The sequence below is a fragment of the Eurosta solidaginis genome, chromosome 4 (assembly GCF_040869045.1).
Source record: "Eurosta solidaginis isolate ZX-2024a chromosome 4, ASM4086904v1, whole genome shotgun sequence".
Lineage (NCBI taxonomy): Eukaryota > Metazoa > Arthropoda > Insecta > Diptera > Tephritidae > Eurosta > Eurosta solidaginis.
In genome coordinates, this window is record NC_090322.1 from 178771246 (window position 1) to 178784217 (window position 12972).

General features: G+C 37.4%; 1 protein-coding gene across 28 annotated transcripts in view; it reads right to left on the bottom strand.

The window, feature by feature from the left end:
* The window catches only part of mmd (mind-meld), a 1228927-nt gene that overhangs the window by 223154 nt on the left and 992801 nt on the right, over nucleotides 1–12972 (bottom strand). For all 28 annotated transcript variants that reach the window (XM_067784016.1, XM_067784007.1, XM_067784005.1 and 25 more), the window contains one exon: nucleotides 3513–3803. In XM_067784016.1, the coding sequence (XP_067640117.1) occupies nucleotides 3513–3803 (291 nt within the window). The remainder of the gene's footprint in view (nucleotides 1–3512; nucleotides 3804–12972) is intronic.

Here is a 12972-nt window from a genome sequence, read left to right on the forward strand (position 1 = left end):
GTCGGGATTATGAATTGTCGGGATTATGAACCATCAGGATTTGGCCGTGTCATGAGTATGACCTGTCGTGCTTCCGTCGTGTCGGGATTATATATTTCGGAATTTTTAAAGTCGGGATTGTGTTAAACACCCATGTTGTGTTCGTTGTGAAGCCCTAATTTTTTTTTTTTTTCTCGGACGTTGTGGCAGCGCACTGCCCTCAAGTGACCCGATGAAACCAGGCTAATCCTGTGTTTTTTTTTTTTTTTTTGAATTCATACATATTTTTTTTTTTATTTTTTATTTTCTTTTTTTTATTTTTTTTTTTTGTATCCTAATTCTTATTTATGTGTTACTTATAATTTTTTTGTTACCGAGTCTTTGAGAGGCAGTGGCTTCTTAAGCGCCGAGATCTAAAACCGCTCAGCTACAGAGAAACTCATCAGCTGAGAAATATAGATTCACAAAATACAATAGACTAAAAATAAATATAATTTTTTAATTATTAAGGGAAGATAGAACCATCTTTTTTATGGCAAAGAGCGAGTCCGAAATATCAATTATTCTCGAGTGAGAGTTATAATCTTCACACAAACATAGAAAAGGTTCGTGTAGTTGGAAATTGCTTCTGCATTGTTTAAGAATTATAGGTTTATAATGCCTTGTAACTCGGCATGGAACATTCAAGTTTACTTCGTTCAAAAGAAATGGGCTTGAAATCGATCCATTTAAAAGTCTAGCCATAAATAGTACACCTAGTATTTCTCTACGACTTGCAAGGCTAGGAAGATTTATTAGTTTTAATCGATTAGTGTAAGGAGGAAGATTATACGGAGAGTCCAATTGAAGATTTCTAAAGGCGAACAGTAAAAACTGTTTTTGAATTGATTCTAGTCTATCCACATGAATTTGATAACGCGGATTCCAAATTATCGATCCATATTCTAATATCGGCCTCACCAATGATGTAATAAGGGTTTTTGTAACGTAAGGATCACTAAACTCATTTGCCCATCTTTTCACAAATGCTAAAACTCCTCTCGCTTTATTGAATGTGACATTAATATGAGGGTTGAAACTAAGTTTGCAATTCATTGTAACTCCCAAGTCGACAAAAACATCAACGCTTTCCAGAGTTTGGCCATTAATTGTGTAGGAAGCTGGCTGTATGCTTCCACGTGAAAAACACATGGATTTACATTTTTCTATGTTGAGAGGCATAAAATTCGCATTACACCAAGTAACTGAACGATTTAAATCCGCCTGGAGTACAGAACGTTCTTCAACCGACGCGTATGACTTAAAAAGTTTTACGTCGTCGGCATACATTAAAATTTTAGAATATTTTATAGTTGTGGAAACATCGTTTATAAAGATCAAAGAGGGAACATCGATGACATTCGAACAAATTTTCTTAAAAATGACTCTTTGAGTTCTACCGCAAAGATAGGAGGAGATCCAGCGAGTTAGGCCAGGTTGAAAACCAAGCAATTCGAGTTTATAAACAAGTAATGAATGACGTACTTTGTCGAATGCTTTGCTGAAATCAGTGTATATAACGTCGGTATGATGATTGTTTCTAAACCCATTAAAGACGTGAGTTGTAAATTCAAGCAAATTGCTTGTGGTTGATTTGGCTCTACAAAAGCCATGCTGAGAACTATCTATCAATGTAAAAATCGAAAATGTAAGGTGATTAGTAACGATTGCTTCGAAAAGCTTAGGGATAGCGGAGAGCTTTGCTATTCCACGATAGTTTTGAATAGACGACTTGCTTCCTTTTTTATGGAGTGGGATAAGAAAAGATTCCTTCCTAGCCGTCGGGAAAATGCCATTTTTAAAGAGAGGTTAAACAGATCAGTAAGGGGCTGGTAAATGTATTCCGCACATTTTTTAAGAAAACATGTTGGGATCAAATCGGGACCGTATTTGAAGGATTCTTTTAGGGTCTTTAGATGTAGTAGAACATCTTCAGGCAGCAAATGTGGGGCATATATTGAGTTACTAGAATGGAGCTCATACGGATAATTTGTAGGTGATGAATCAACCACAGTAGGGTAATTAGAGTGAAAGAATTGAGCGAAGAAGTTTGCAATCTCTTAATCGTCGCTGGAAATGCTATTTCTAAACTTCATGGCAGAAGGAAATCCGTTAGATCTGCGCTTAGAATTTACGAAATCATAAAAAGACTTCGGGTGACAAATAATGTTTCTTTTAATTTTACATATGTAAGCTTTATAACACTTTTTATTAAGTTCAAAATACTTATGACGGAAAATAGCGTACTGTGCATAATGAGAATGTAAACCGGTTCTCTTATATAATTTGAATAAAGGTGATTTCTTATTTTTTAAAGCTTTTAAGTCTTTAGAAAACCAGGCTAGCACTGGTTCAATGTACGAGCATGTGCGTTTGGGCACATGTTTTTCAAATTAAGTATAAATGGTTTTATTAAAATGTAAAACGTTTTCCTCTACATCCTCATTATATAGAGGCCAAGTTATCCCAGAAAGCTCTTTATTTAAATTGTTGAAATTAGTTTTGGAAAAATCAAAGCATCTGGTAGAGACACATGTTTTGTTAGTGCAGCCGACTTCGTTGCTTATGATTTCGAAAGTTATCTCAAGAGAAGGATGGTAAGCGTCTTCTGGCAAAACAAGAGGTTCACACCGATTTATAGAGAATTTAGATATGTCGTCAACAAATGCTAAGTCTAAGAATTTTCCATACTTATTTGGAAAGAAGTTGATCTGATTAAGGCAAAGATCAGTAATTCCATCCAAAAAGTCATTGTTATGCATCTTGGATGATACGGGGACAATATTGTGATCAACGGTATTCCAAGATATATGTGGCAGGTTAAAGTCTCCTAAAACAATCATTGAGTCCGTGGACTTTATCATCGAATTGACTGATTGTAACAGTGAAATATGGTGCATATACACTGATAGATCAGAAGACGGTGGAATATAGCAAACGGCTAAGTAAATATGACCCCGGTCTAGTAAGATTCGGATGCATTTAAACTCGATGGAATCAACTTCGGCTAAATTAACATCTTCAGATGGAATTGAAGAATGTACAGCGAGCCTATTTAAGCGATCATTTCTATAGGTCTGATACTCACCACAAAAAATTTCGGAATTTAAAACATTGGGTTTCAGCCATGTTTCGGTAAAAGCAATAATATTATAGTTACAGTGAATGGTTTTCAAATATAAGTCAGTTAATTTAGTATTTAAGCCTTTAACGTTTTGATAGTAAATGCTTAAGCAAGATATTAAATTAAGTTTTTTGGATCGGAACTTTGAGGAGGAATTTTTGCTACATTTTGAGTAATCTCAATAGTAATATTAAAGTTTTTTTCATAGTTTGCAATTAAAAAATTGATTCACATAAGTACGACGAACAGGAGATCTTGTGTTTTGACTAAGTATCGATGAAGTATCATAAATATAGTTTAACATGTTATAATATGGTCGTAGATATATTTTTTCAATTAATAAAAATTTCTAAATCAATTATTTACTTACCAAATCTGCGATATTCGCCACTTGTATAGCATCATGTATAACCTCGGCACGTGTACTGCCATTACGCTTCTCGAACATTGCTTTGTCCACAATAATTGCAGTTTCAATGTATTTTGTTGCTTCGCGTACATCACGTTTATAACGGCCCGCACCATTCGGATGAATTTCATCGATGACACCGGCTGATAGATGTTTCGTACGACGTGACAAACGCCACGAATCCAAATTACCGGAATTGGCGCATCCTTTATTGGCTTTAGTGCGTGCCTCAAATATCACATGCGGATGCTTCTACTGAAACGAATTGGTTAGAAGGTATGAGAGGAGAGCCAAAACAAGTTACATACATACATATGTTTTTTGTTAAATGTAAACGTTATTATAAAACATAAGCGTAAACTAATTTGTGTATGCCTGTGTGGAAATTCGATTAATTCGCCGTAAATGAGATAAATAAAGAAATAATATTTCATTATCTTAAAGTGTAAATTTGTTTTTGTTTTGTTTTGATTTTAAACGAACAAAAAATGTTAATAAATCGATATAAATGATGAAACTGAATGTCGTTCTATGAAATTTAAATATTCTGCATTGCCTCTCGGAAGTGATTTGGCAAACACTCCGAGTGCATTTCTTCCATGAAAATTGCAGATGCTAATCGAGGTCGGCGTAAAACATGTACGTCCCATTCCGCCAATTTGTATGGAAAGCGAAAAGGAACACGACGGAAATCGGAAGAGAAACTTGCCTTAAAACTCCGTATTATTTCACCATCATAACACTTTTTCGTTAACTGTGTTCTGTTGATAGTCTGACATACAGCAGTGAACAAATAAGTAGCAGTGGCAATTCTTTGTAACAAATGTCATCAATCCCAAAATCGTTTTCGAAAAAGTTCGAAAATTTGAGAAAATTTTACGAAGATTCTATGAATTTTTTTTTGGGAATGCAGCTATGTAGTAAAAAAAATTGTAGTCCAAGAGACTACAAATTATGGCTCCTTCAAATTTGGCATTAGTTTTTGACAATTTGTTTTTCTAAAGAGTGTTTTAGATTTCCCTCCATACAAGGTGTTAACAAATTTTTGTGTGTGCAAGAAAATCTGAAACACTCTTCAAAAAAAAAAATAAAATTGTCAAAAACTAATGCGAAGGCTTCGAACTTCTAACAGTTCAGCGGCCATCGTGGCTTGGTGCTAGCGTGCTACCCCTACCAGACCGATGATCCTGGGTTCAAATCACGGGCAAAGTAACATCATCAATTTAGAAAAATGTTATTTCAATTGGAAAAAAATGTTTCTAATCAAGATGGCTCCTCGGCAGTAGTTAGGCATGAGTATATTTATGCTTTGAGAAGCTCGGCCTTAATACAAAACAGTTCCACAGTTCACCGTCCAGTTACCAGTAAACCAGATTCGATCTGTTTGGGAGTGGTGGAGTTATTACTATTCGTATTATGGTGATAGCGAACCTAGAAATCCTCTCGCGCCGGATTAGTTTTTATTGGGAATGCAGCACTAATGAAAGTTGATTAAATAGCTTTCAAAAGCAGTAATACTATCCCTATGCTATTAACATCCAAACAAAATAACAGCCAGATTCCAACCGAATATTTAATACTATGTATTGCGTTAGCTACATACATATATTCTTCTTGCATCGTTTTCTAATTAGTTTTTGAAGAGCCTATTAACCCTAACATTTTTGTGAAACGACCAAAATTTCACACAGTCACATCAATAGCTATATAGTTATACGCATCCACCCTGAATCAAGCGTCGATGGCCCAACGCTAGCAAGCACGTTCATGGTCGCCAAGTGTGAAATCCTGGTGTCAATTTTGACAGTAAAAGCATATAAATATGTATGTATGTGCGCAAAACGCCCACGCTAGTATGCATTCATATATCTATATACATATATTTACATATAATGGCCTAAAGGCATGCGACCCACATACCGAACGAAGTGCGAAGCACAATAAAGAGTAAACTTTTGCTATTTTTGTTATTGCGAAATTAATCGGTGTTCACCAGCGCTACAGTTGCCTCCTGCACTTCACAATCTCTTATTGTCTTTTGCTGCCTTAACCGATTCATCAAAGCATTTCTGTATAATTTTTATACTCAGTTGAGCAGAGCTCACAGAGTATATTAAGTTTGATTGGATAACGGTTGGTTGTACATATATAAAGGAATCGAGATAGATATAGACTTCCATATATCAAAATAATCAGGATCGAAAAAAAATTTGATTGAGCCATGTCCGTCCGTCCGTTAACACGATAACTTGAGTAAATTTTGAGGTATCTTGATGAAATTTGGTATGTAGGTTCCTGAGCACTCATCTCAGATCGCTATTTAAAATGAACGATATCGGACTATAACCACGCCCACTTTTTCGATATCGAAAATTTCGAAAAACCGAAAAAGTGCGATAACTCATTACAAAAGACAGATAAAGCGACGAAACTTGGTAGATGGGTTGACGTTATGACGCAGAATAGAAAATTAGTAAGATTTTGGACAATGGGCGTGGCCCCGCCCACTTTTACAAGAAGGTAATTTAAAAGTTTTGCAAGCTGTAATTTGGCAGTCGTTGAAGATATCATGATGAAATTTGGCAGGAACGTTACTACTATTACTCTATATGTGCTAAATAAAAATTAGCAAAATTGGATTAAGAACACGCCCACTTTTTAAAAAAAAATTTTTTTAAATTAAAATTTTAACAAAAAATTTAATATCTTTACTGTATATAAGTAAATTAAGTCAAAATTCAACTCCAGTAATGATATGATGCAACAAAATACAAAAATAAAAGAAAATTTCAAAATGGGCGTGGCTCCGCCCATTTTCATTTAGTATGTCTAGAATACTTTTATTGCCATAAGTCGAACAAAAATTTACCAATCCTTCTCAAATTTGGTAGGAGCATAGACTCTATGACGGTAACTGTTCTCTGTGAAAATGGGCGAAATTGGTGGAAGCCACGCCCAGTTTTTATACACAGTCCACCGTCTGTCCTTCCGCTCGGCCATTAACACAATAACTTGAGCAAAATCCGATATATCTTTACTAAACTTAGCCCACGTACTTACCTGAGCTCACTTTTTCTTGGTATAAAAAATGGGCGAAATCTGACCATAACCACGCCCACTTTATCGATATCGAAAATTACGAAAAATGAAAAAAATGCCATAATTCTATACCAAATACGAAAAAAGGGATGAAACATGGTAACTGGATTGGTTTGTTGACGCAAAATATAACTTTGGAAAAATCTTTGTAAAATGGGTGTGACACCTACCATATTAAGTAGAAGAAAATGAAAAAGTTCTACAAGGCGAAATCAACAGCCCTTGGAATCTTGGCAGGAATACTGTTAGTGGTATTGCATATATAAATAAATTAGCAGTACCCGACAGATGATTTTCTGGATCACCTGGTCCACATTTTGGTGGATATCACGAGAACGCCTTCACATATACATCTAAGGGCCCCTCGCTTTTAAAACCCTCATTAATACCTTTAATTTGATATCCATATCGTACAAAAACATACCAGAGTCACCCCTGTCCCACCCTAATGGCGATATCTCGAAAAGGCGTCCACCTATAGAACTAATGCCCCCTCTCTCTTAAAATGCTAGTAACACCTTTCGTTTGATACCCATATCGTACAAACATTCTAGAGTAACCCCTGGCCCACCCTAATGGCGATATCTCGAAAAGGCGTCCACCTATAGACCTAGTGTCCACTCCCTCTTAAAATGCTCAGTAACACCTTTCGTTTGATACCCATATCGTACAAACATTCTAGAGTCACCCCTGGCCCACCCTAATGGCAATATCTCGAAAAGGCGTCCACCTATAGACCTAATGCCCACTCCCTCTTAAAATGCTCAGTAACAGCTTTCGTTTGATACCCATATCGTACAAACATTCTAGAGTCACACCTGGCCCACCCTAATGGCGATATTTCGAAAAGGCGTCCACCTATAGAACTAAGGATTACTCCCCTTTAAAATACTCATTACCACCTTTCATTTGATACCCATATCGTACAAACACATTCTAGAGTCACCCTGGCCCACCCTAATGGCGATATCTCGAAAAGGCGTCCACCTATAGACCTAATGTCCACTCCCTCTTAAAATGCTCAGTAACACCTTTCATTTGATACCCATATCGTACAAACATTCTAGAGTCACCCCTGGCCCACCCTAATGGCGATATCTCGAAAAGGCGTCCACCTATAGACCTAATGTACACTCCCTCTTAAAATGCTCAGTAACACCTTTCGTTTGATACCCATATCGTACAAACATTCTAGAGTCACCCCTGTCCCACCCTAATGGCGATATCTCGAAAAGGCGTCCACCTATAGACCTAATGCCCACTCCCTCTTAAAATGCTCAGTAACACCTTTCGTTTGATACCCATATCGTACAAACATTCTAGAGTCACACCTGGCCCACCCTAATGGCGATATCTCGAAAAGGCGTCCACCTATAGAACTAAGGATTACTCCCTTTTAAAATACTCATTACCACCTTTCATTTGATACCCATATCGTACAAACACATTCTAGAGTCACCCTGGCCCACCCTAATGGCGATATCTCGAAAAGGCGTCCACCTATAGACCTAATGCCCACTCCCTCTTAAAATGCTCAGTAACAACTTTCGTTTGATACCCATACCGTACAAACATTCTAGAGTCACCCTTGGTCCAGCTTTATGGCGACATCTCGAAAAGGCGTCCACCTATAGAACTAAGGATTACTCCCTTTTAAAATACTCATTACCACCTTTCATTTGATACCCATATCGTACAAACACATTCTAGAGTCACCCTGGCCCACCCTAATGGCGATATCTCGAAAAGGCGTCCACCTATAGACCTAATGCTCACTCCCTCTTAAAATGCTCAGTAACACCTTTCGTTTGATACCCATATCGTACAAACATTCTAGAGTCACCCTTGGTCCACCTTTATGGCGATATCTCGAAAAGGCGTCCACCTATAGAACTAAGGATTACTCCCTTTTAAAATACTCCTTACCACCTTTCATTTGATACCCATATCGTACAAACACATTCTAGAGTCACCCCTGGCCCACCCTGATGGCGATATCTCGAAAAGGCGTCCACCTATAGACCTAATGCCCACTCCCTCTTAAAATGCTCAGTAACACCTTTCGTTTGATACCCATATCGTACAAACATTCTAGAGTCACCCCTGGCCCACCCTAATGGCGATATCTCGAAAGGGCGTCCACCTATAGACCTAATGCCCACTCCCTCTTAAAATGCTCAGTAACACCTTTCGTTTGATGCACATATCGTACAAACACATTCTAGAGTCACCCCTGGCCCACCCTAATGACGATATCTCGAAAAGGCGTCCACCTATAGACCTCATGCCCACTCCCTCTTAAAATGCTCAGTAACACCTTTCGTTTGATACCCATACCGTACAAACATTCTAGAGTCACCCCTGGCCCACCCTAATGGCGATATCTCGAAAAGGCGTCCACCTATAGACCTAATGCCCACTCCCTCTTAAAATGCTCAGTAACACCTTTCATTTGATTCCCATATCGTACAAACACATTCTAGAGACACCCCTGGTCCACCTTTATGGCGATATCTCGAAACGGCGTCCACCTATGGAACTAAGGATCACTCCTTTTCAAAATACTCATTAACAGCTTTCATTTGATACCCATATCGTACAAACACATTATAGAATCACCCCTGGTCCACCTTAATGGGGACATCTCGAAAAGGCGTCCACCGATAGACCTAAGGCCCACTCCCTCTTAAAATGCTCAGTAACACCTTTCATTTGATACCCATATCGTACAAACAAATTCTAGAGTCAGCCCTGGTCTACCTTTATGGCGATATCCCTAAATGGCGTTCATCCATAGAACTATGGCCTATTCTCTCTTAAAATACTCTTTAATACCTTTCATTTGATACACATGTTATACAACCACATTCCAGGGTTACCCCAGATTGATTTTCCTTATTTTATCTCCATAGCTCTCAACTGAGTATGTTATGTTCGGTTACACCCGAACTTAGCCTTCCTTACTTGTTTGCTTTGTTTTCGGTGTAACTCACGTTCAGTAGTCGTCGGCACTAATACATACACACAAATTGTTATTGCTGATTTCTAGGCTAGGCAGCCTTTCTCATGTTGATTTCATAATGAGGTATGCTTCACGAACAAGCAACAGCTGTCATAACGAAATTTTAGTCGTCACTAAAACAACAATTATTTTGTCATTGTCAACACACACACACACTAACATCATCATCACATGTGTGGTTTTTCCATACGCATAATTGAATTCACTCGCATGAACAAATATATGTGCTGACGTTGTAGTTCCATAGGCGTTAAAAAATAGGTGCAAATACGACTTATTTTATTTTTTCTAAATCAATGCAGAAGCATGGCAAACTCACCCAAAAATCATAGTTCTCGCAATATTTTAAAGTGAGTAAGTCATATCGTTCTGTAGGCCAGAACCATGAGATGAGCATTAATTGTAAAATCCACACTGCAACATGTTGTTGTTGCTGCCCCGGCCGTTAATATAACATGTGATATTGATGACATGATGAATTTAAAACATATATTTGCTTTCCAGTCACGGAGGCCAAAGGAGGGAGTTTAAAAGTTCCGTTTTGAGCTAGGAAAGGCTATACAGATCTAACGATGACCAAATGATTATTTGTCTTAGTCATACTTAGTATCTATTGTGTAACCCAGCAGCAATGCTACTTTCGCCATATTCATCGAGTTGCGCAAAAAATGATCGATTACACAGAATGTTTGGTACTAGTTGAAGGCTTTTCAAACTGCTTTTACCTTCTGCCTCTCCATGCGTCCTCTACAACATAATGCATGACTTTAAGAAACATAAGAGTCTCAGTTGACATTATAGCAACAACATCCCGGAGCCTCACATAGTATCGATTTTGAATTCATTTGCCAAGGCTTTGAAACTGGATGCCCTGATACAATATTGAACTTAATCCTATTTGGGGACTGAGACAACTCAACATCATAGTACAAACACATTAAAGTTAACTTTAAATATTAAGGCCCGCTATTGTGAGAAAAATGTGTAGTTGCATGGTAGCATTCGAAACATACTTTTGGTTACCGTGGTGAGTTTAAAGTTTTACATGCTATTGTTCCTCCACGTATTTAGGTGTAGATCTACAAAATACTTTCGAGTTATTCTATTGATGTTATGATCTCGTGAGTTTCATAATCTTTTCGTGTTTTCGTAAGTGCTTCAGTTTAATGATTGAGCGTAACTTTGCGTAAAGAAACATATTGACATTAGTCTTCCCTCATTAATGTTTGCTGAAGTAAGCTGACCGCAAAAGATCTTTATAATAAGACTCGCCGAAAGTTTTTGAGAGTTTCTCCGATGTTGATGGTCCTTTGCCAGATACTGATGCAGCACGCTCCGGAAAATAGCACCACCCAAAATCTCAGTCAACAGAGCCCCACTTGCTTAATAAATTGGGTTCGCCTAGGGTAGGTCAAGTGGAGACAATTGAGTTGGTGAATCTGTTAATTAAGTTGCCAATCCTGCGAAAGAATTGCGCTACACAACCCATTGAAACCCATGACAACCTGACATTTTTTTTTTGATTACCCTATCAAAATTGTCCTCTGATCCATCCCTCTAAACGTGGCTGCTGAATAGTTGTCCCTCGAATATTAATGAAATCCATTTACACAATGTTAAGTTTTTTTTTTGCAAAAGCACATTTATTCGTTCTTCTTCTGCCCACCGTTGATCGAAGGCCAGCTGCCGCACTGCGTAGCTTACTTCTTCACCTGTGTGTAAATCTTGTTTAATGTGTATATAGGCGTTGAAATGTTTGTCCCGTGTCTCCAAACTTTAACATTTTAATCAAATTTTAATTAATTTTTATTGCGCAAAATGCCAGTCGTGTTTGCTTTTACTCGGATGTTCTTATTTGTTCAATTATTGTGCAACTTTGCAGGTAAATAAATATATATTTTTACTTGCGTATTACATTTGACCCTGGGCCAATATAAACTAAATTTTTTGTTGAATGAGTAAAAGCGGTAAACGTGCCATACAAAATATTCACAAAAAAAATAAAAAATTAAAACCTTATTTGATATTTAATTCATACCTGTGAAATACTGAATATATACATGTACACTGAAAGAAAAAGGCTGGTAAAATCAACCGAAATACGGGTCAATTCAACCGAAATTTCTGTCAATTTTTATCCATCGCAACAAGATGTTGAATCAACTGCGCACAAATCGTTGATTCGTAATTGGCCATTTTAGCAGTCAAATGAACAAAACAAGTTGTAAATAAATGTAAGGCGCGATAACATCCGAAGAGACTTTAGGCCGAGTTTCTCTTCCAATTTGCGTCGTGCTCCTCTTGATTTTCCCTACAAATTGGCCAACTCCGAACCGCATCTGCAAGGAAGATGAGTTTTCACTGAGAGCTTTTCATGGCAGAAGTACACTCGGAGCGCTTGCCAAACACTGCCTAGGGGCGACCCCGCTTAGAAAAAGTGTCTTCTAATTGAAAAACCTTACTTCTAAAATGTTGATGTTGCTTTGCCCGGGGTGCGAACCCAGGGCATACGGTGTGGCAGGCGGAGCACGCTACCATCACCCCACGGTGGCACTTACTAACCAAACGTCAATTGGGCTACATCAAATATGCTGGCACACATTAAACATTATACACTTTATTATTTTAAACGCACAAATTTTATATTTTGTAATTTATTTAATTTATAGTTTTGAACTTCGCTTTGCAAACAGAAATGAAAATAGTAGTCACAAAACTGATTCTCAATTCTTTCAGTTGCAGCTCTGCTCATTCTCAATTTCTACTCTCGCATGTAGTTGCCACACTTGATTGTTTCGAACAAAACTTGTAGTATAAATGTTTGACGTAACATTCAGTCAGACGGAAAAAGCTTATAAAAATGTATGCAGATAGGTCAAATTTAGGGCAGGACAACGTCTGCCAGGTCTTCTAGTATATTATAAATTAATGTCTTAAATTTTGAAAAAGAGTTAATTTCGGTATTTTGCTATATGTTTCTCTAAAAAATTCTTACATATAGATTTTTTTTAACACTAAAAAACAGCATTGCAAACTGATTACTCTAGCGGCAAGGTGTATCATTGTGTGAGTCGTAAATCAACTGCCCTTGTCTTATTCGGCTGAATAATTGGTTTATTGTGCGAATTATTGTGGCTATTACATATGAGTTTTTTTTTAGCGTAAACCATGACAAAAGCAACGAGGTGAACTGATTGTCGAGTTGAAATGGATTCGCTTTTGCACTATGCAAATTCCTTTGACTCACGCTGCTAAATGTTTTGTATAACATAGAAAATTTTTATAGTCAGTTTATCACGG